The sequence below is a fragment of the Ranitomeya variabilis genome, chromosome 2, assembly GCF_051348905.1.
Source record: "Ranitomeya variabilis isolate aRanVar5 chromosome 2, aRanVar5.hap1, whole genome shotgun sequence".
Classification (NCBI taxonomy): domain Eukaryota; kingdom Metazoa; phylum Chordata; class Amphibia; order Anura; family Dendrobatidae; genus Ranitomeya; species Ranitomeya variabilis.
The window spans coordinates 819,416,177-819,438,176 of NC_135233.1; the positions used below are offsets into that span (position 1 = coordinate 819,416,177).

Genomic DNA, 22,000 nt, shown 5'->3' on the forward strand with positions numbered 1-22,000 from the left:
TATCCGTAGTTTTGCGGTTCTCTTCCTGTGTGAACAGGTTCCAACCTGTTCCTTCATTCTCCTTTCCTTCTGGCTTGTTTCCGTACCTGCATCTCCTGTGTGAACAGGTCCCAACCTGTTCCTTCATACTTCATATCTGTACTTACACCACCTGTGTGAACAGGTCCCTACCTGTTCCTTCATACACCACACCAACCTGCCCTGTGTCTCTGCTGTTCCTGCCAGCCCTGTGTCTCTGCTGTTCCTGCCAGCCCTGTGTCTCTGCCGTTCCTGCCAGCCCTGTGTCTCTGCCGTTCCTGCCTTCCCTGTGTCTCTGCCATGCCTGCCAGCCTTGTGTCTCTGCCACGCCTGCCTGCCTTGTGTCTCTGCCATTCCTGCCAGCCCTGTGTCTCTGCCAGCCCTGTGTCTTAACCGTGCCAGCCTACTCGTCTGAGTTTCATCCATGCTCATCTGCTAGTCCTGCCTGATGCCCACACCTGTCCTAGTGTTCGTGTTCTCCAAGTGGGATCAGCAGCCACAGCCAGACACCACCCTGGAGTAGCACCTGGCAGCTGCCTGCCGCACTAGTCTGACCTCACCATCAGAGGCTCCAGTGAAGACCAAGGCAGCTGTCATAGTCACACCCCTTCCAGGGTAGTCTGGTTCGTGGGGTCACTGACCCCCAAGCTCACGCCCACCAGTCAGGGCGTGAGCGTGACAATAACCAATAAATTTCGTTCAACTTCACAATCGTGTTCCATTTGTTGATTCTTCACCAAAAATTTACATTTGGTATCTTTGTTTGAAGCATGATATGTGGCAAAAGGTTGAAAAGTTCCAGGGAGCCGAATACTTTCGCAAGGCACTGTATATGTATATATTGTGATAGCATTTCCTACTCTTTTTGCATGATCTATTTTTTATCTAATTAGAAGATAAGGCCTATTTATAGGACTTTACCACTAACAGGGAAATGTATATTGTAAAAGCAAAGATTTAGCAAAATTGTGTCTGACATGTTTTAATTAAGCTATTACTCAGTTTCTCCTTATCTTTTACAACATTCCTTATTACAAAAAAAAACACATTTTAATATACTTATGACCTCCAGCAACTTTTTTTTTTTTAAATGAAGAGTATGCACTAAACACAGAATAATGTTTTATCACAGAGATTGTGTGTAGGCTGACAAGCATAGGCAGGATGATTGTATAATTATGAATATTTTACAGTATACTGTAGGTTCAAGGGGTTGTTGCACTGTAACTAAAAAAAAAATCTTAATGAACACATTGGAAATACACATCAAACAACATTTTAGAAAAATGACTTATGAAAAACATTATCTGCAATGTGTCATTCGAAAGTTACTAAACATGTCTAAACAAATAGCATGAGCAAGATAAGGTCATAATTGTACTCTTTTGCAATACTCCTTTGGGGAATGTACATGCTCATATTTACAGAAATCCTAAAAAGCAGAAATATGAAAGCAAATTCTGGAACCAAAAAAGACCTCATCATCAACAATCTAGCAGTTTTATTTTCTGGATCATTTACACATTCTTATAATCCATTTGTTACTAAATACTTCTAACTGCTTTAAAGTGAATTTCCATATTTTAGGTACAAAATCCTGTACCGATTGATTGTTTTAATATATTTACCTAGCACTCAGGACTCTTTCACACATTTGTTTTTGGTACATGTGCTATTCATTATTTTTGCGGATAGATCACAAAACCATTACAATCATTGTGGTTTTTCATTGTGAAGGAGACAAGTTGTACTTTGATTTGTGTTGTTGCTGACAAAATTCGCCAATGCAAGTTAATGGCAAAAAAACAAAAATAGATAGCACACCAATGTGATGTCAACTGTGTGCCTTCTATAATTTACCGTTTGGTAGGAGAAGCTAAGAAATGTTTTGCTTTATATGAGAAAAACAAACTTAGGGTACGTTCACACAGGGTGTTTTTTTGCTGTTTTTTTTCTGCATCAAAACCTGATCTTCTCGACAGGAAATAAGCTGCAGCAAAAATGCAGATTTAGGTGCGATTTTGGTGCACTTTTTGTTGCGGATTAGGTGCGTTTTTGATGAGGTTTTTTTTGGTGTTTTTTTTCCTCTTTGTCCATGCTAATGTCCTTGACGTTTCAGCAGCAAAAATGCAGCAAATAACGATACCTGCATTTTTGCTGCATTTTTGTAGCGTTTTTGCAACACTCATTCAAGTCAATGGGTGAAAAATGTTGCAAAATTGCTGAAAAACACTGAAAGAAGTGACATGCTCTATGTCCAAAAAATGCAGCAAAGCACAAAATCCTGATGACACAAAAAACAATGTGTGTTCATGAGATTTCTGAAATCTCATATGCTTTTCTGGTACTGTAAAAGGCAGCTGAAAATTAGCATTAAAAAACGCAGCAAAAACGCCCTGTGTGAACTTTCCCTTAACAAGTATTGTGAAAACTATCACATTGACCATGGGTCTAGCATGCCGAAAAACACTGACCGTGAGAAAAAAGCTGGTGTGAAACTGGCCTTAGAATGATTTAGATACAAAATCAAATATCTTGAAAAGACTTAGATTTAAAAAATGGACTGCCAGCAGTCACTAAGAGGGGAGCTTACTGCAATCTATGTTAATATTGAGGCCAATGTATTGTATAACCATACCTTCCAACGTTTTAAGAACAGAAAGAAGGACAGATCATGCGGCACTCGTAGCATGTCTCGGCAAATTTTGGCCATGCTAGTAGCCGCACCCCAATCCACGGCCATTTACCATTTCTTTCTACCCTGGCAGGAGGAGATGTCAAAGGGGCATTAGCAGTGAGGGAAATTCAGCAGACAGCTGAAACTGCAGGGCGTAGACTCAAATCCAGGACTGTCACCTGTATTCAAGCCAGTTGGGACTAGAGATAAGTTTATAGATTCCCAGGACTCTAGTCAAGCATGCAAGTCTGTGCAACCAGGCCACTTGATGGAAGGCCATGAATCTCTTACCTTCCGGGGTCCCTGGCACAGAGCTGATTAGCCAGAGTTGGCAGAATGTCATCCATGAGTCCTGCCCATCTCTAATTGGGACCTAAGGATTTTTTACATATTTGGGTAAAGAAAAAGGAAGGGATATAATATAAATGCACAGTAATATAGACACAAACAAGATCAAAATATATACAAAAAGAGAAATTTTAAAAGATGAAAGATATAGGAAAAATAAAGATGGAAACGTTAAGGAGGAGAAGGGGAAGGAAAAATATGGTTTATTAACCCCTTCATGACCCAGCCTATTTTGGCCTTAATGACCTTGCCGTTTTTTGCAATTCTGACCAGTGTCCCTTTATGAGGTAATAACTCAGGAACGCTTCAACGGATCCTAGCGATTCTGAGACTGTTTTTTCGTGACATATTGGGCTTCATGTTAGTGGTAAATATAGGTCGATAATTTCTGAGTTTATTTGTGAAAAAACGGAAATTTGGCAAAAATTTTGAAAATTTTGCAATTTTCACATTTTGAATTTTTATTCTGTTAAACCAGAGAGTTATGTGACACAAAATAGTTAATAAATAACATTTCCCACATGTCTACTTTACATCAGCTCAATTTTGGAAACAATTATTTTTTTTGCTAGGAAGTTATAAGGGTTAAAATTTGACCAGTGATTTCTCATTTTTACAACAAAATTTACAAAACCATTTTTTTTAGGGACCACCTCACATTTGAAGTCAGTTTGAGGGTTCTATATGGCTGAAAATACCCAAAAGTGACACCATTCTAAAAACTGCACCCCTCAAGGTGCTCAAAACCACATTCAAGAAGTTTATTAACCCTTCGGGTGTTTCACAGCAGCAGAAGCAACATGGAAGGAAAAAATGAACATTTAACTTTTTAGTCACAAAAATGATCTTTTAGCGAAATTTTTTTTATTTTCCCAAGGGTAAAAGGAGAAACTGGACCACGAACGTTGTTGTCCAATTTGTCCTGAGTACGCTGATACCTCATATGTGGGGGTAAACCACTGTTTGGGCGCACGGCAGGGCTCGGAAGGGAAGGAGCGCCATTTGACTTTTTCAATGAAAAATTGGCTCCAATCTTTAGCGGACACCATGTCGCGTTTGGAGAGCCCCCGTGTGCCTAAACATTGGAGCTCCCCCACAAGTGACCCCATTTTGGAAACTAGACCCCCCAAGGAACTTATCTAGAAGCATAGTGAGCACTTTAAACCCCCAGGTGCTTCACAAATTGATCCGTAAAAATGAAACAGTACTTTTTTTTCACAAAAAAATTATTTTAGCCTCAATTTTTTCATTTTCACATGGGCAACAGGATAAAATGGATCCTAAAATTTGTTGGACAATTTCTGCTGAGTACACCGATACCTCACATGTGGGGGTAAACCACTGTTTGGGCACATGGTAAGGCTCGGAAGGGAAGGAGCGCCATTTGACTTTTTGAATGAAAAATTATCTCCATCGCTAGCAGACACCATGTCACGTTTGGAGAGCCCCTGTGTGCCTAAACAATGGAGCGCTCCCACAAGTGACCCCATTTTGGAAACTAGACCCCCCAAGGAACTTATCTAGAAGCATAGTGAGCACTTTAAACTCTCAGGTGCTTCACAAATTGATCCGTAAAAATGAAAAAGTACTTTTTTTTCACACAAAATTTCTTTTAGCCTTAATTTTTTCATTTTCACATGGGCAACAGGATAAAATGGATCCTAAAATTTGTTGGGCAATTTCTCCTGAGTATGTTGATACCTCATATGTGGGGGTAAACCACTGTTTGGGTGCACGGCAAGGCTCGGAAGGGGAGGCGTGCCATTTGACTTTTTGAATGGAAAATTAGCTCCAATCGTTAGCGGACACCATGTCGCGTTTGGAGAGCCCCTGTGTGCCTAAACATTGGAGCTCCCCTACAAGTTACCCCATTTTGGAAACTAGACCCCCAAAGAAACTTATCTAGATGCATAGTGAGCACTTATAACCCCCAGGTGCTTCACAGAAGTTTATAACGCAGAGCCGTGAAAATAAAAAATAATTTTTCTTTCCTCAAAAATGATTTTTAGCCCAGAATTTTTTATTTTCCCAAGGGTAATAGGAGAAATTGGCCCCCAAATGTTGTTGTCCAGTTTGTACTGAGTACGATGATACCCCATATGTGGGGGTAAACCACTGTTTGGGCGCACGGCAGGGCTCGGAAGGGAAGGCACGCCATTTGGCTTTTTGAATGGAAAATTAGCTCCAATCATTAGCGGACACCATGTCGCGTTTGGAGAGCCCCTGTGTGCCTAAACATTGGAGCTCCCGCACAAGTGACCCCATTTTGGAAACTAGACCTCCCAAGGAACTAATCTAGATGTGTGGTGAGCACTTTGAACCCCTAAGTGCTTCACAGAAGTTTATAACGCAGAGCCATGAAAATAAAAAATAATTTTTCTTTTCTCAAAAATGATTTTTTAGCCCACAATTTTTTATTTTCCCAAAGGTAACAGGAGAAATTGGACCCCAAAAGTTGTTGTCCAGTTTCTCCTGAGTATGCTGATACCCCATACAGTAGGAACTCCCCACAAGTGACTCCATTTTGGAAACTAGACCCCCAAGGGAACTTATCTAGATGTGTGGTGAGCACTTTGAACCCCCAAGTGCTTCACAGAAGTTTATAACGCAGAGCCGTGAAAATAATAAATGTGTTTCCTTTCATCAAAAATATTTTTTTAGCCCAGAATTTTTTATTTTTGCAAGGGTAACAGGAGAAATTGGACCCCAAAAGTTGTTGTCCAGTTTCTCCTGAGTACGCTGATACCCCATATGTGGGGGTAAACCACTGTTTGGGCACATGCCGGGGCTCGGAAGGGAAGTAGTGACGTTTTGGAATGCAGACTTTGATGGAATGGTCTGCGGGCATCATGTTACGTTTGCAGAGCCCCTGATATGCCTAAACAAAGTAGAAACCCCCCACAAGTGACCCCATTTTGGAAACTAGACCCCCAAAGAACTTATCTAGATGTGTGGTGAGCACGTTCAACCCCCAAGTGCTTCACAGAAGCTTACAACGCAGAGCCGTGAAAATAAAAAATCATTTTTCTTTCCTCAAAAAAGATGTTTTAGCAAGCAATTCTTTATTTTCACAAGGGTAACAGGAGAAATTGGGCCCCAATGTTTGTTGCCCAGTTTGTTGTGAGTACAGTGATACCCCATATGTGGGGGTAAACCACTGTTTGGGCGCACGTCAGGGCTCGGAAGGGAAGTAGTGACATTTGAAATGCAGACTTTGATGGAATGGTCTGCGGGCGTCACGTTGCATTTGCAGAGCCCCTGATGTGCCTAAACAGTAGAAACACCCCACAAGTGACCCCATTTTGGAAACTAGACCCCCGAAGGAACTTATCTAGATGTGTGGTGAGCACTTTCAACCCCCAAGTGCTTCACAGAAGTTTATAACGCAGAGCCATGAAAATAAAAAATAATTGTTCTTTCCTCAAAAATTATGTCTTAGCAAGTAATTTTTTATTTTTGCAAGGGTAACAGGAGAAATTGGACCCCAACAGTTGTTGCCCAGTTTATCCTGAGTACGCTGGTACCCCAAATGTGGTGGTAAACCACTGTTTGGGCGCATGTCGGGGCTTGGAATGGAGGGAGCACCATTTGACTTTTTGAATGCAAGATTGGCTGGAATCAATGGTGGTGCCATGTTGCGTTTGCAGAGCCCCTGATGTGCCTAAACAGTGGATACCCCTCAATTCTAACTTCAACACTAACTCCAACACACCCCTAATACTAATCCCAACTGTAGCCATAACCCTAATCCCAACCCTAACCCCAACACACCCCTAACCACAACCCTAACCCCAACACACCCGTAACCCTAATTCCAACCCTAATCCTAACCCTAATCCCAACCCTAACCCTAATCCCAACCCTAACCACAACTGTAACCCCAACACACCCCTAACCCTATCCGTAACCTTAACCACAAGCCTATTCTTAACCCTATTTCCAACCCTAGCCCTAATTCCAACCCTAACCCTAAGGGTATGTGCCCACGTTGCGGATTCGTGTAAGATTTTTCCGCATGATTTTTGAAAAATCTGCAGGTAAAAGGCACTGCGTTTTACCTGCGGATTTACAGCAGATTTACAGTGTTTTTTTGTGCGGATTTCACCTGCGGATTCCTATTGAGCAACAGGTGTAAAACGCTGCGGAATCCGCACAAAGAATTGACATGCTGCGGAAAATACAACGCAGCGTTTCTGCACGGAATTTTCCGCACCATGGGCACAGCGGATTTGGTTTTCCATAGGTGTACATGGTACTGTAAACCTGATGGAAAACTGCTATGAATTCACAGCGGCCAATCCGCTGCGGATCCATGGCCAATCCGCTGCGGATCCGCGGCCAATCCACTGTGGATCCGCGGCCAATCCGCTGCGGATCCGCGGCCAATCCGCTGCGGATCCGCAGCCAAATCCGCACATGCCATAACCCTAACCCTACCCCTAACCCTAACCCTACCTGTAACCCTAACCCTACCCCTAACCCTAACCCTACCCGTAACCCTAACCCTAGTTCTAACCCTAACCCTAGTGGAAAAAAATAAATAAATAAATAAATAATTTATTTTATTTTTGTCCCTACCTATGGGGGTGATAAAGGGGGGGGTTTATTTATTATTTTTTTTATTTTGATCGCTGTGATAGAACCTATCGCAGCGATCAAAATGTACTTTTAACGAATCTGCCGACTGGCAGATTCGGCGGTCGCACTGAGCATGCGCCCGCCATCTTGGAAGATGGCGGCACCCAGCGAGGAGGCGGACGGACACCGGGAGCCTCGGTGAGCATAAGGGGGGGAGATCGGGGCACGGGGGGGCGTCGGAGCACAGGGGGGTGGCATAGCAGCACGGGGGGAGCGGGCAGGAGCACGGGGCAGCAGAGCACAGGACCGAGGGGACCGGACCCCATAACGGAGCACTGGGGGGGCGATCGGTGGGGTGGGGGGGTCACATTAGTGTTTCCAGCCATGGCCGATGATATTGCAGCATCGGCCATGGCTGGATTGTAATATTTCACCAGTTTTTCAGGTGAAATATTACAAATCGCTCTGATTGGCAGTTTCACTTTCAACAGCCAATCAGAGCGATCGTAGCCACGGGGGGGGTGAAGCCACCCCCCCTGGGCTGAAGCACCACTCCCCCTCTCCCTGCAGATCGGGTAAAATAGGAGTTAACCCCTTCACCCGATCTGCAGGGACGCGATCATTCCATGACGCCACATAGGCGTCATGGGTCGGATTGGCACGGGTTTTCATGACGCCTACGTGGCGTCATGGGTCGGGAAGGGGTTAAGGAAAATGGGAGACAGGAAAAAATTACAGGGATAGAAGGAAAATGACAAAGATTGGTATGTACAGGATAGGCAAGGGAAAGGGGCTATGAAACTCATAGAAGATAACGTACTTTTCAAACTATAAGACGCACTGGACTATAAGACGCACCCAGGTTTTAAAGGTGGAAAATAGGGAAAAAAATATTTGAAGCAAAAAATGTAGTAAAATATTTAATAACATAAATAACATAGTATTTTATGTGGTGTTATTATATATAATAGTATGTTATTATGTTGGAAACTATGGGTAGAAGATGGTTCTGCGGGATAAGTGTGATGTCTGTAAAGTACTATATGAAGATGCTGGAGGGTGAGTATAAGAATGGGGGCACAGGGCTTATATTTAAAGCACCACTCCAGCACTGAAAAATAACACTTTAGAGCTGCTTTAAGATTCCATGGGAGAACTATAACTCCCAGCATGTCCTATCATATGGCATGCTGGGAGTTATAGTTCACCACAGGAGTGGCAGAGTGCATTTTTATGTGTCATTACTAAACTTTTAATTATTGTTTACAGTTCAGGTCCTGCAGCCAGCCATGCTAGAAAACTGAAAGTCTCTCTCTCTGTCAACAGCTTACAGGACCTATGGTGAGGTAAAGAAGGGCTGGAGCATCACATAACCGCACAGAGCCCTCCCTCTTGTTGCCTCACCACAGGTCATGTAAGAGGAAGTTGCATTATTTCTAGTCCGGTGTCTGCAGGACCTGTGATTACATCATGAAGAGGGAGGGCTCTGTGCTGCCATGTGATGCTCCAGCCCGCCCTCTTCATTACCTCTTTCCAGGAGCTGCAGCTCTGAGGGCATGCACAGCTCTGTGTCCTTCTCCCTCGATCTCTGACAGGATCCCACCCCTACCAAAGACCAACTACCTGAGCGAAGCTCAGCCAGCAACTAACTTTCCCTACAAGCTACCAGTTTTACCAATGTGGGGAGTGACCTAATAAATAGGAGCAAGAGCTCCCCCTCGTGGTCTGGAGTGTGAAATGTGTTGTATGTTTGTGATACCTGGATGCAGTTATCCTTCTTTGCCTCCAAACCCCTATCAAAAAACTTGAATAGGTTTACAAGGTGTAATTTTCCTTCTTCTAACTGTAGAATCATTATGGCACAAGTTGAAAAGAAAAATTAAACTGTTAAATTTCCATCTATTAACATCAGGCAATTTGAGGCCGAACTATAAATAGAGAAAACCCCTGCATAAGCATTAAGGTAAATAAAGGTTAACTGTATCAGCTACTGTTGAGGAAGGCTGAGTAACTTATTGCAGAGGTGAAAGTTCAAACAGTTTTCAGTAAGCTATGTCTATGCAATGAATTTGGAGCTCTGTGTCATACAAATATTAAAATTAATGTCAAAAGTTTCAGTGGACAAAATATAAATAAGAATGTGTCTTCTTGCATGGTCTTAGTATCACAAATATCAATATAAATGGGTTATATGACTAATCAATTTTAAAAAGTAGAAATTTGTTTTCACATATATTTTGACAACATTGAATCAACTTGGATTTATAACTATATTCAATGATGTACAGCAGGTGTTTTACTTAGGTGTTTGGGGGTATGTTCTTCATCAAATTACATGAACTAATCAAGGGTTATATAGTTTGCTATCTCACATTTTGTGCAATGGATATATACAATATTTAATATTGCCTTATTTGCTCTTTTGACAGGTTGCAGAACTGCACCAAATGACTTGGTTTTCATCCTTGATGGATCATGGAGTGTGGGTCCTGAAAATTTTGAAATACTTAAAAAATGGGTTGTTAATATTACAAGCAATTTTGATATTGGACCAAAGTTCACCCAAGTTGGAGTGGTGCAGTATAGTGACTATCCTGTTCTCGAAATCCCTCTTGGACACCATGAGTCAATTGATGACCTAATAAAAAGAATGCAAGCTATTGACTATCTGGGAGGGAACACACGCACTGGAAATGCCATTCAGTTTGCAGTAGATAATCTTTTTGCTAGTTCTTTAAGACCATTAACCAAAATCGCCATTGTTTTAACTGATGGAAAATCTCAAGATGATGTGAAATATATAGCAGAAGAAGCAAGAAGGAATAAAATTACTCTTTTTGCTATTGGAGTAGGCTCAGAAATTGAAGAAAGTGAGCTTAAAGCAATAGCTAATAAGCCATCATCTACTTATGTGTTCTATGTTGAAGATTACATTGCCATATCCAGAATACGAGAAATCATGAAGCAAAAGCTCTGTGAAGGTAATTTATTTATATGAGTTAAATACAGACTATAGATTTCAATGTTTTAAAAATAAATTATGAAATTAATTTAGTAAAAAATATCTGGTTATCCTAAACATTCTCTTAAATAATAATAACAATAATAATAATAATAATATTAAGCTATGTACATTAAGGGTTAAATTTATGAAGGTGTTTTCATGATGTTTTTGGACGCAAAACGTCTCAGAATTACAAAATGTTTGCACAATTCTAAGATGCACAAACATTTTGCAGATTTTGGTGTTTTTACATCAGTCACAGCCAAATTCGCCAAAATTCAAGATTTGCACCACTTTAGAGGCATAAATGTTGCCAGAAATACATTTCAGTCCCAGGCTGGAATAACATTTCTGGCAGAGGCTGTAAGATGCATTTTACTACAGTGGTGCCTTCATTAAGACTGCTATAGATACTGTCCACTGTCGATTTGCAGCTCTTACTAATTCACTCATGTCCATTCCTCCAGTCACTAGTGACAAAAATGATCCCATTTAGGGTTGAGCGAAACGGGTCGGCCATTTTCAGAAGTCACCGACTTTTGGCAAAGTCGGGTTTCATGAAACCCGACCCCTGTGTGGGGTCGGCCATGAGGTCGGCGATCTTCTGAATCTGGTATCGGAATTCCGATACCGAGTTCCGATATGTTTGCGATATCGGAAATCGGTATCGGAATCCACATTTAAGTGTAAAATAAAGAATTAAAATAAAAAATATTGATATACTCACCTCTCCGACGCAGCCTGGACATCGCCGCTGGTAACCGGCATCTTCCGTTCCTAAGAATGGCGCTTGAAAGACCTTTCGATGACGTCACGGCTTGTGATTGGTCGCGGCGGCCCACGTGACCGCTCAGCGACCAATCACAAGCCGTGACGTCATCCCTCAGGTCCTAAATTCCTCATTCTAGGAATTTAGGACATGAGAATTACGTCACGGTTTGTGATTGGTCGCTGAGCGGTCACGTGGGCCGCCGCGACCAATCACAAGCCGTGACGTCATCGAAAGGTCCTTCACGCGCTCATTCTTAAGAAGGAAGGCTGCCGGAAAGAAGCAGGGCGCGTCCGAGGGTGAGTATATACCTAATAGGAATATACTCACCCTCGGCTTCTTTCCGGCAGCCTTCCTTCTTAAGAATGAGCGCGTGAAGGACCTTTCGATGATGTCACGGCTTGTGATTGGTCGCGGCGGCCCACGTGACCGCTCAGCGACCAATCACAAGCCGTGACGTAATTCTCATGTCCTAAATTCCTAGAATGAGGAATTTAGGACCTGAGGGATGACGTCACGGCTTGTGATTGGTCGCTGAGCGGTCACGTGGGCCGCCGCGACCAATCACAAGCCGTGACGTCATCAAAAGGTCTTTCAAGCGCCATTCATAGGAACGGAAGATGCCGGTTACCAGCGGCAATGTCCAGGCTGCGTCGGAGAGGTGAGTATATCAATATTTTTTATTTTAATTCTTTATTTTACACTTAAATATGGATCCCAGGGCCTGAAGGAGAGTTTCCTCTCCTTCAGACCCTGGGAACCATAGTATCCCATTGCACTGCATTGGGTTTCGTGTTTCGGCCGACCCTGACCCCGACTTTTTTATAGGATCGGCCGATTTCACTCGACCCGACTTTTGAGAAAGTCGGGTTTCGTGAAACCCGACTCGATCCTATAAAAATAAAAGTCGCTCAACCCTAATCCCATTATTACCTATTCGGTCAGCTTTGTGTTTTAAGGTGCTAGTAGACAAGGTAGATAACGTGACCTGTGGAGATGAGCAGATTGAACCACGGAAGATTAAGTTTGATCGAATCTTTCAAAATTGAGTTTCATGCACATTTGAACATTTTGAGATTGATTCACATTTCTCAAAAAATAAAAACTTGCTTGTCACCATTTCCCACACTGCTGAAGAATTACAGAACAAGCTAAAATCATTGCCCTAATGCCCTACAGCTATGACATCTTATGGATTATCATACCTTTTATATAGTATTGGTCAATTCCTGGGCCACAAAAGATTAACGATTCTCAGCGAAGTAAAATTTGTGTATCTGAGTTGTTTTCCATCTCCATAGACATTAGGTAAGTCTCCATCTACTGTATAAGCTCGGATAGTCAGTGGGATCCTCTCTCGTTCTCAACTTTAAAGTGTAAGCTCTTATGGTCAGCAGGTATCCTCTCTCTCCTATAGAGCGTATGCTCTTGTGGTCAGCGGTGTTCTTTCTTTCTCACCTGTAAATTTTAACCCCTTTCCAATGTTGGGAGTAATAGTATGCCCACATGCGTTGATGGGGACACTGGCGCTGAGCCCACATCTTTCTCGGCACATGTCAGCTGTTTTGAACAGCTGACATGTGCCTCTAACAGCTGTTAACCTGTTAAATGCCACTGTCAATCTCTGACAGCGGCATTTAACTCGCGTGTACTGGAAGTGTGCCAGAAATACCATCCATTGGTGGTCTCAGGTCACGGATGGGTTGGCATGACAACCGCAGGTCTCTAGCAGACCTTTATGGTTGTCATAGCCGGATTGCTATGAGTGCTCTCGGTGGTAGGCGCTCATAGCGAGTAAGCATTTCTGCTACACACAGGTGATCTGATCATCGCCTGTGTGTAGCAGAGGCGATCAGACAACTGCAGCGTCTAATCTCCCATGGAGACTATTAAGCATGGAAAAAGTAAAAAAAAATGTTTTAAAAAATATAAAAAAATAAAAAAAGATAAAAGTTCAAATCATCCCCCCTTTCTCCCCATTCTAAATAAAACAATGAAAAAAAAACAAATATACCAATATTTTGTATTGCCGAGTTCTGAATCACCCAATATATCAACATAAAAAAATAATTAACCCGATCGCTAAACGGCGTAATGAGAAAAAAATTCAAAAGTCAGAATTAATTTTTTTTTGGGTCGTCGTTACAATGCAAATAAATGCAATAATGGGTGATCATAAGATCTTATCTACAACAAAATGTTATCAATAAAAACATCAGCTCAGGGCACAAAAAATAAGCTTTCACCCAGCCCAGATCACGAAAAATGGAGACGCTACAGGTCTTGGAGAATGGTGCCTTTTTTTTGTTTGGATTTTTGGATTTTTTGGATTTTTTTTCAGCCCCTTAAATAAAAAAGAACCTAGATGTTTGGTGTCTATGAACTTGTAATGACCTGGAGAAGTATAGTGACATGTCAGTTTAAGCATTTAGTGAACATGGCAAAAAAAAAAAAAACACTGTGGAACTGCACTTTTTTTGCAATTTCACATCACTTTGAATTTTTTTCCCGTTTTCCAGTACCATGACAAGTTAAAGCTAATGGTGCTGTTCAAAAGTACAACTTGTCCTGCAAAAAAGAAGCCCTCACATGCCCATTTTGATGGAAAAGTAAAAAAGTTATGGCTCTGGGAAGAAGGGGATCAAAAAACGAAAACGCAAAAATGAAAATACCTTTGTCATGAAGGGGTTAAGCTCTTATGGTCAGCAGATATCCTCTCTCTCTCGCCTGTAAATCATAAGCTCTTATGGTCAGTGGGGTTCTCTCTCTTTTGTGTGGAGTGTAAGCTCTTGTGGTCAGCAGCTTACTTTCTCACATGTTAAGTGAGAAAGTATGTAGGGATGTAAGCTCTGTCAGCGGTATACTCTCTCTCGCCTGTAAAGTGTATGCTGTTATAGTCAGAGGGTTCCTCTCTGTCTCCTAGAGAGTGTAAACTCATCTGGTCAGCAGGGTCCTCTCTCTCTGCTGACCCACATGTATTTTCTGTATTTTGCTTGCTTTATAGTATTGAAATTCACTCAAATTTATTGCTTGAAAATTTTATTTTTGAGTTAAATTTGTCAAAGTTGGTGAATTCACATATCAAAAAGTGTGCTCATCTCTAGTGACCTTAACCCCTTCCTGACATCAGACGTACTATCCCGTCGAGGTGGGGTGGGCCCGTATGACCGCCGACGGGATAGTACGTCATCACCGATCAGCGGCGCTCACGGGGGGAGCGCGGCCGATCGCGGCCGGGTGTCAGCTGCATATCGCAGCTGACATCCGGCACTATGTGCCAGGAGCGGTCATGGACCGCCCCCGGCACATTAACCCCCGGCACACCGCGATCAAACATGATCGCAGTGTACCGGCGGTATAGGGAAGCATCGCGCAGGGAGGGGGCTCCCTGCGGGCTTCCCTGAGACCCCCGGAGCAACGCGATGTGATCGCGTTGCTGCGAGGGTCTCCTACCTCCTTCCTGGCTGCAGGTCCCGGATCCAAGATGGCCGCGGCATCCGGGTCCTGCAGGGAAGGAGGTGGCTTACCGAGTGTCTGCTCAGAGCAGACACTTGGTAAGCCTGCAGCCCTGCACAGCAGATCGTCGATCTGGCAGAGTGCTGTGCACACTGCCAGATCAATTATCTGTGATGTCCCCCCCTGGGACAAAGTAAAAAAGTAAAAAAAAAATTTTTCCACATGTGTAAAAAAAAATAAAAAAAAAATTCCTAAATAAATAATAATAAAAAAATATATATTATTCCCATAAATACATTTCTTTATCTAAATAAAAAAAACAAAACAATAAAAGTACACATATTTAGTATCGCCGCGTCCGTAACGACCCAACCTATAAAACTGCCCCACTAGTTAACCCCTTCAGTAAACATCGTAAGAAAAAAAAAAAAAAAACGAGGCAAAAAACAACGCTTTATTACCATACCGCCGAACAAAAAGTGGAATAACACACGATCAAAAAGACTGATATAAATATCCATGGTACCGCTGAAAACGTCATCTTGTCCCGCAAAAAACAAGCCACCATACAGCATCATCAGCAAAAAAATAAAAAAGTTATAGTCCTGAGAATAAAGCGATACCAAAATAATTATTTTTTCTATATTTTAGTTTTTATCGTATAAAAGCGCCAAAACATAAAAAAATGATATAAATGAGATATCGCTGTAATCGTACTGACCCGACGAATAAAACTGCTTTATCAATTTTACCAAACGCGGAACGGTATAAACGCCTCTCCCAAAAGAAATTCATGAATAGCAGGTTTTTAGTCATTCTGCCTCACAAAAATCGGAATAAAAAGCGATCAAAAACGGTCACGTGTCCGAAAATGTTACCAATAAAAGCGTCAACTCGTCCCGCAAAAAACAAGACCTCACATGACTCTGTGGAGCAAAATGTGGAAAAATTATAGGTCTCAAAATGTGGAGACGCAAAAACTTTTTTGCTATAAAAAGCGTCGCTGGTTTCACACTTGCGTTTTTGTCTGCAGCGTTTTTTGCACAAAAAAACGCATGCGTTTTTTCCCTATATTTAACATTGAAAACGCTTTTTTTGTACGCGTTTGGTCGCGTTTTCAAACGCATGCGGTTTTTTTCTGCATGCGTTCATTTTCAGAAATACAACCTGCAGTATTTTCTTGCGTTTTTAAGCACATGCGTTTGTTTGCGTTAAAAACGCATGCATTTTTATCGAAAAAAAACAGAAAACACACTGAAAAGCCACCCACCACCATCAAGGTGATAAAGGGATCCAAACCCTAACCCTAACTCTACCCCTAACCTCACCCCTAACCGTTTAATGAACATTTTCTGACAGTCATAGTGCCACGTATTTCAGTGCCACGTATTTCAGTGCCACGTATTTCAGTGCCACGTATTTCAGTGTCACGTATTTCAGTGCCACGTATCACATATTTCAGTGCCACGTATTTCAGTGCCACGTATTTCAGTGCCACGTATTTCAGTGCCACGTATTTCAGTGCCACGTATTTCAGTGCCACGTATCACATATTTCAGTGCCACGTATTTAAGTGCCACGTATTTAAGTGCCACGTATTTCAGTGCCACGTATTTCAGTGCCACGTATCACATATTTCAGTGCCACGTATTTAAGTGCCACGTATTTAAGTGCCACATATTTCAGTGCCACGTATTTCAGTGCCACGTATTTCAGTGCCACGTATTTCAGTGCCACGTATCACATATTTCAGTGCCACGTATTTAAGTGCCACGTATTTAAGTGCCACGTATTTCAGTGCCACGTATTTCAGTGCCACGTATTTCAGTGCCACGTATTTAAGTGCCACGTATCACGTATTTCAGTGCCACGTATTTCAGTGCCACGTATTTCAGTCACGTTTAGGGTTAGGGTTAGGGGTAGGGTTAGGGTTAGGGCTAGGGTTGGAGGTAAAGTTAGGGTTGGGGTTTGGATTACATTTACGTTTGGATTAGGGTTGGGATTAGAATTATGGGTGTGTCAGGGCTAGGGGTGTGGTTAGGGTTACCGTTGGGATTAGGGTTAGGGGTGTGTTTGGGTTAGGGTTTCAGGTAGAATTGGGGAGTTTCCACTGTCAAGGCACATCAGGGGCTCTCCAAGCGCAACATGGCGTCCAATCTCAATTCCAGCCAATTCTGCATTGAAAAAGTAAAACAGTGCTCCTTCCCTTCCGAGCTCTCCCGTGCGCCCAAAAAGGGGTTTAACCCAACATATGTGTTATCAGCGTACTCGGGACAAATTGAACAACAACTTCTGGGGTCCAAGTTCTCTTGTTATCCTTAGGAAAATAAAAATTTGGGGGGCTAAAAATCATTTTTGTGGGAAAAAAAGATGTTTTATTTTCACGGCTCTGCGTTATAAACTGTAGTGAAACACTTGGGGGTTCAAAGTTCTCACAACACATCTAGATAAGTTCCTTGGGAGGTCTAGTTTCCAATATGGGGTCACTTGTGGGGGGTTTGTACTGTTTGGGTACATCAGGGGCTCTGCAAATGCAACGTGACGCCTGCAGACCAATCCATTTAAGGCTGCATTCCAAATGGCGCTCCTTCCCTTCCGAGCTCTGTCATGCACCCAAACAGTGGTTCCCCCCCACATATGGGGTATCAGCGTACTCAGGACAAATTGGACAACAACTTTTGGGGTCTAATTTATCCTGTTACCCTTGTGAAAATACAAAACTGGGGGCTAAAAAATCATTTTTGTGAAAAAAAAAAGAATTTTTATTTTCACGGCTTTGCGCTATAAACTTTAGTGAAACACTTGGGGGTTCAAAGTTCTCAAAACACATCTAGATAAGTTCCTTGGGAGGTCTAGTTTCCAATATGGGGTCACTTGTGGGGGGTTTGTACTGTTTGGGTACATCAGGGGCTCTGCAAATGCAACGTGACGGCTGCTGACCAATCCATTTAAGTCTGCATTCCAAATGGCGCTCCTTCCCTTCCGAGCTCTGTCATGCGCCCAAACAGTGGTTCCCCCCCACATATGGGGTATCAGCGTACTCAGGACAAATTGGAAAACAAATTTTGGGGTCCAATTTATTCTGTTACCCTTGTAAAAATACAAAGCTGGGTGCTAAAAAATCATTTTTGAGAAAAAAAATAAAAATTATTTTCACGGCTCTGCGTTATAATCTGTAGTGAAACACTTGGGGGTTCAAAGCTCTCAAAACACATCTAGATAAGTTCCTTAGGGGGTCTACTTTCCAAAATGGTGTCACTTGTAGGGAGTTTCAATGTTTAGGCACATCAGGGGCTCTCCAAACGCAACATGGCGTCCCATCTCAATTCCAGTCAATTTTGCATTGAAAAGTCAAATGGCGCTCCTTCCCTTCCAAGCTCTGCCATGCGCCCAAACAATGGTTTACACCCACATATGGGGTATCAGCGTACTCAGGACAAATTGGCCAACATTTTTTGGGGTCCAATTTCTTCTCTTACCCTTGGGAAAATAAAAAATTGGGGGCGAAAAGATCATTTTTGTGAAAAAATATGATTTTTTATTTTTATGGCTCTGCATTATAAACTTCTGTGAAGCACTTGGTGGGTCAAAGTGCTCACCACACATCTAGATAAGTTCCTTAGGGGGTCTACTTTCCAAAATGGTGTCACTTGTAGGGAGTTTCAATGTTTAGGCACATCAGGGGCTCTCCAAACGCAACATGGCGTCCCATCTCAATTCCAGTCAATTTTGCATTGAAAAGTCAAATGGCGCTCCTTCCCTTCCAAGCTCTGCCATGCGCCCAAACAATGGTTTACACCCACATATGGGGTATCATCGTACTCAGGACAAATTGCACAACATTTTTTGGGGTCCAATTTCTTCTCTTACCCTTGGGAAAATAAAAAATTGGGGGCGAAAAGATCATTTTTGTGAAAAAATATGATTTTTTATTTTTATGGCTCTGCATTATAAACTTCTGTGAAGCACTTGGTGGGTCAAAGTGCTCACCACACATCTAGATAAGTTCCTTAGGGGGTCTACTTTCCAAAATGGTGTCACTTGTAGGGAGTTTCAATGTTTAGGCACATCAGGGGCTCTCCAAACGCAACATGGCGTCCCATCTCAATTCCAGTCAATTTTGCATTGAAAAGTCAAATGGCGCTCCTTCCCTTCCAAGCTCTGCCATGCGCCCAAACAATGGTTTACACCCACATATGGGGTATCATCGTACTCAGGACAAATTGCACAACATTTTTTGGGGTCCAATTTCTTCTCTTACCCTTGGGAAAATAAAAAATTGGGGGCGAAAAGATCATTTTTGTGAAAAAATATGATTTTTTATTTTTACGGCTCTGCATTATAAACTTCTGTGAAGCACTTGGTGGGTCAAAGTGCTCACCACACATCAAGATAAGTTCCTTAGGGGGTCTACTTTCCAAAATGGTGTCACTTGTAGGGGGTTTCAGTGTTTAGGCACATCAGGGGCTCTCCAAACGCAACATGGCGTCCCATCTCAATTCCAGTCAATTTTGCATTGAAAAGTCAAATGGCGCTCCTTTCCTTCCGAGCTCTGCCATACGCCCAAACAGTGGTTTACCCCCACATATGGGGTATCAGCGTACTCAGGACAAATTGTACAACAACTTTTGGGGTCCATTTTCTCCTGTTACCCTTGGTAAAATAAAACAAATTGGAGCTGAAATAAATTTTGTGTGAAAAAAAGTTAAATGTTCATTTTTATTTAAACATTCCAAAAATTCCTGTGAAACACCTGAAGGGTTAATAAACTTCTTGAATGTGGTTTTGAGCACCTTGAGGGGTGCAGTTTTTAGAATGGTGTCACACTTGAGTATTTTCTATCATATAGACCCCTCAAAATGACTTCAAATGAGATGTGGTCCCTAAAAAAAAATGGTGCTGTAAAAATGAGAAATTGCTGGTCAACTTTTAACCCTTATAACTCCGTCACAAAAAAAAATTTTGGTTCCAAAATTGTACTGATGTAAAGTAGACATGTGGGAAATGTTACTTATTAAGTATTTTGCGTGACATATGTCTGTGATTTAAGGGCATAAAAATTCAAATTTGGAAAATTGCAAAATTTTCAAAATTTTCGCCAAATTTCCATTTTTTTCACAAATAAACGCAAGTTATATCGAATAAATTTTACCACTAACATGAAGTACAATATGTCACGAGAAAACAGTGTCAGAATCGCCAAGATCCGTCAAAGCGTTCCAGAGTTATAGCCCCATAAAGGGACAGTGGTCAGAATTGTAAAAATTGGCCCGGTCATTAACGTGCAAACCACCCTTGGGGGTGAAGGGGTTAAATATTTATGGTCCAGCTATGGACACATGACAGGTGAACAAAATCCAAAATGTTCCCATCGTTTGTGTTGCCTAATCTGCTGTGCTCCCATCAGCTCAGAAAATAATAACTGGCCACACCCAACTACCGTATATACTCGAGTATAAGCCGACCCGAGTATAAGCCGACCCCCCTAATTTTGCCACAAAAAACTGGGAAAACTTATTGACTCGAGTATAAGCCTAGGGGGGAAAATGCAGCAGCTACCGGTAAATGTCAAAAGTTTATAATAGATACCAATAAAAGTAAAATTAATTGAGACATCAGTAGGTTAAGTGTCTTTGAATATCCATATTGAATCAGGAGCCCCATATAATGCTCCATACTGTTCATTAGGCCCCATAAGATGTTCCATATTAAAATAGGGCCCATATAATCCTGCATAAAGGTTAATAAAGGCCCCATAAGATGCTCCATAGACACATTTGCCCAATATAATGCTGCACAAATGCTGATTATGGCCCCATAAGATGCTCTATAAAGATATTTGCCCCTTATAGTGCTGCACAAACGTTATGGCCCTATAAGATGCTCCATACAGACACTTGCCCCATATGCCGTAGTGCCCTACAAACGTTAATTATGGCCCCATACAGACACTTGCCCCATATAGTGCTGCACAAACATTATGCCCCTATATAGTGCTGCAGAAACGTTATGGCCCCATATAGTGCTGCAGAAACGTTATGGCCCCATATAGTGCTGCAGAAACGTTATGGCCCCATATAGTGCTGCAGAAACGTTATGGCCCCATATAGTGCTGCAGAAACGTTATGGCCCCATATAGTGCTGCAGGAATGTTATGGCCCCATATAGTGCTGCAGGAATGTTATGGCCCCATATAGTGCTGCAGGAACGTTATGGCCCCCATATAGTGCTGCAGGAATGTTATGGCCCCATATAGTGCTGCAGGAATGTTATGGCCCCATATAGTGCTGCAGGAATGTTATGGTTCCCATATAGTGCTCCAGGAACGTTATGGCCCCCATATAGTGCTGCAGGAATGTTATGGCCCCATATAGTGCTGCAGGAATGTTATGGCCCCCATATAGTGCTGCAGGAATGTTATGGCCCCATATAGTGCTGCAGGAATGTTATGGCCCCATATAGTGCTGCAGGAATATTATGGCCCCATATAGTGCTGCAGGAATGTTATGGCCCCCATATAGTGCTGCAGGAATGTTATGGCCCCATATAGTGCTGCAGGAATGTTATGGCCCCATATAGTGCTGCAGGAATGTTATGGCCCCATATAGTGCTGCAGGAATGTTATGTCCCCATATAGTGCTGCAGGAATGTTATGGCCCCATATAGTGCTGCAGGAATGTTATGGCCCCATATAGTGCTGCAGGAACGTTATGGCCCCATATAGTGCTGCAGGAATGTTATGGCCCCATATAGTGCTGCAGGAATGTTATGGCCCCATATAGTGCTGCAGGAATGTTATGGCCTCATATAGTGCTGCAGGAACGTTATGGCCCCCATATAGTGCTGCAGGAACATTATGGCCCCATATAGTGCTGCAGGAATGTTATGGCCCCATATAGTGCTGCAGGAACGTTATGGCCCCATATAGTGCTGCAGGAACGTTATGGCCCCATAGATGCTCCATACAGACACTTGCCCCATTTGCTGCGATAAAAAAAATAAATCACATACTCACCTCTCCGTCGCTCAGGCCCCCGCACTTTCAATAGTCACCTCCCCTCGTTCCGGCGCCGATCTGTCTCCAGCACTGACGTTCAGCAGAGGGCGCGCACTGACAACGTCACCACGCCCTCTGACCTCAGCGTCACTG

General features: G+C 42.4%; 1 protein-coding gene across 1 annotated transcript in view; it reads left to right on the forward strand.

Moving 5' to 3' along the window:
- Positions 1-22,000, forward strand: part of COL21A1 (collagen type XXI alpha 1 chain) — a 614,795-nt gene that overhangs the window by 133,768 nt on the left and 459,027 nt on the right. Inside the window, exon 3 of the mRNA XM_077290009.1 lies at positions 10,051-10,602. Within this exon, the coding sequence (XP_077146124.1) occupies positions 10,051-10,602 (552 nt within the window). The remainder of the gene's footprint in view (positions 1-10,050; positions 10,603-22,000) is intronic.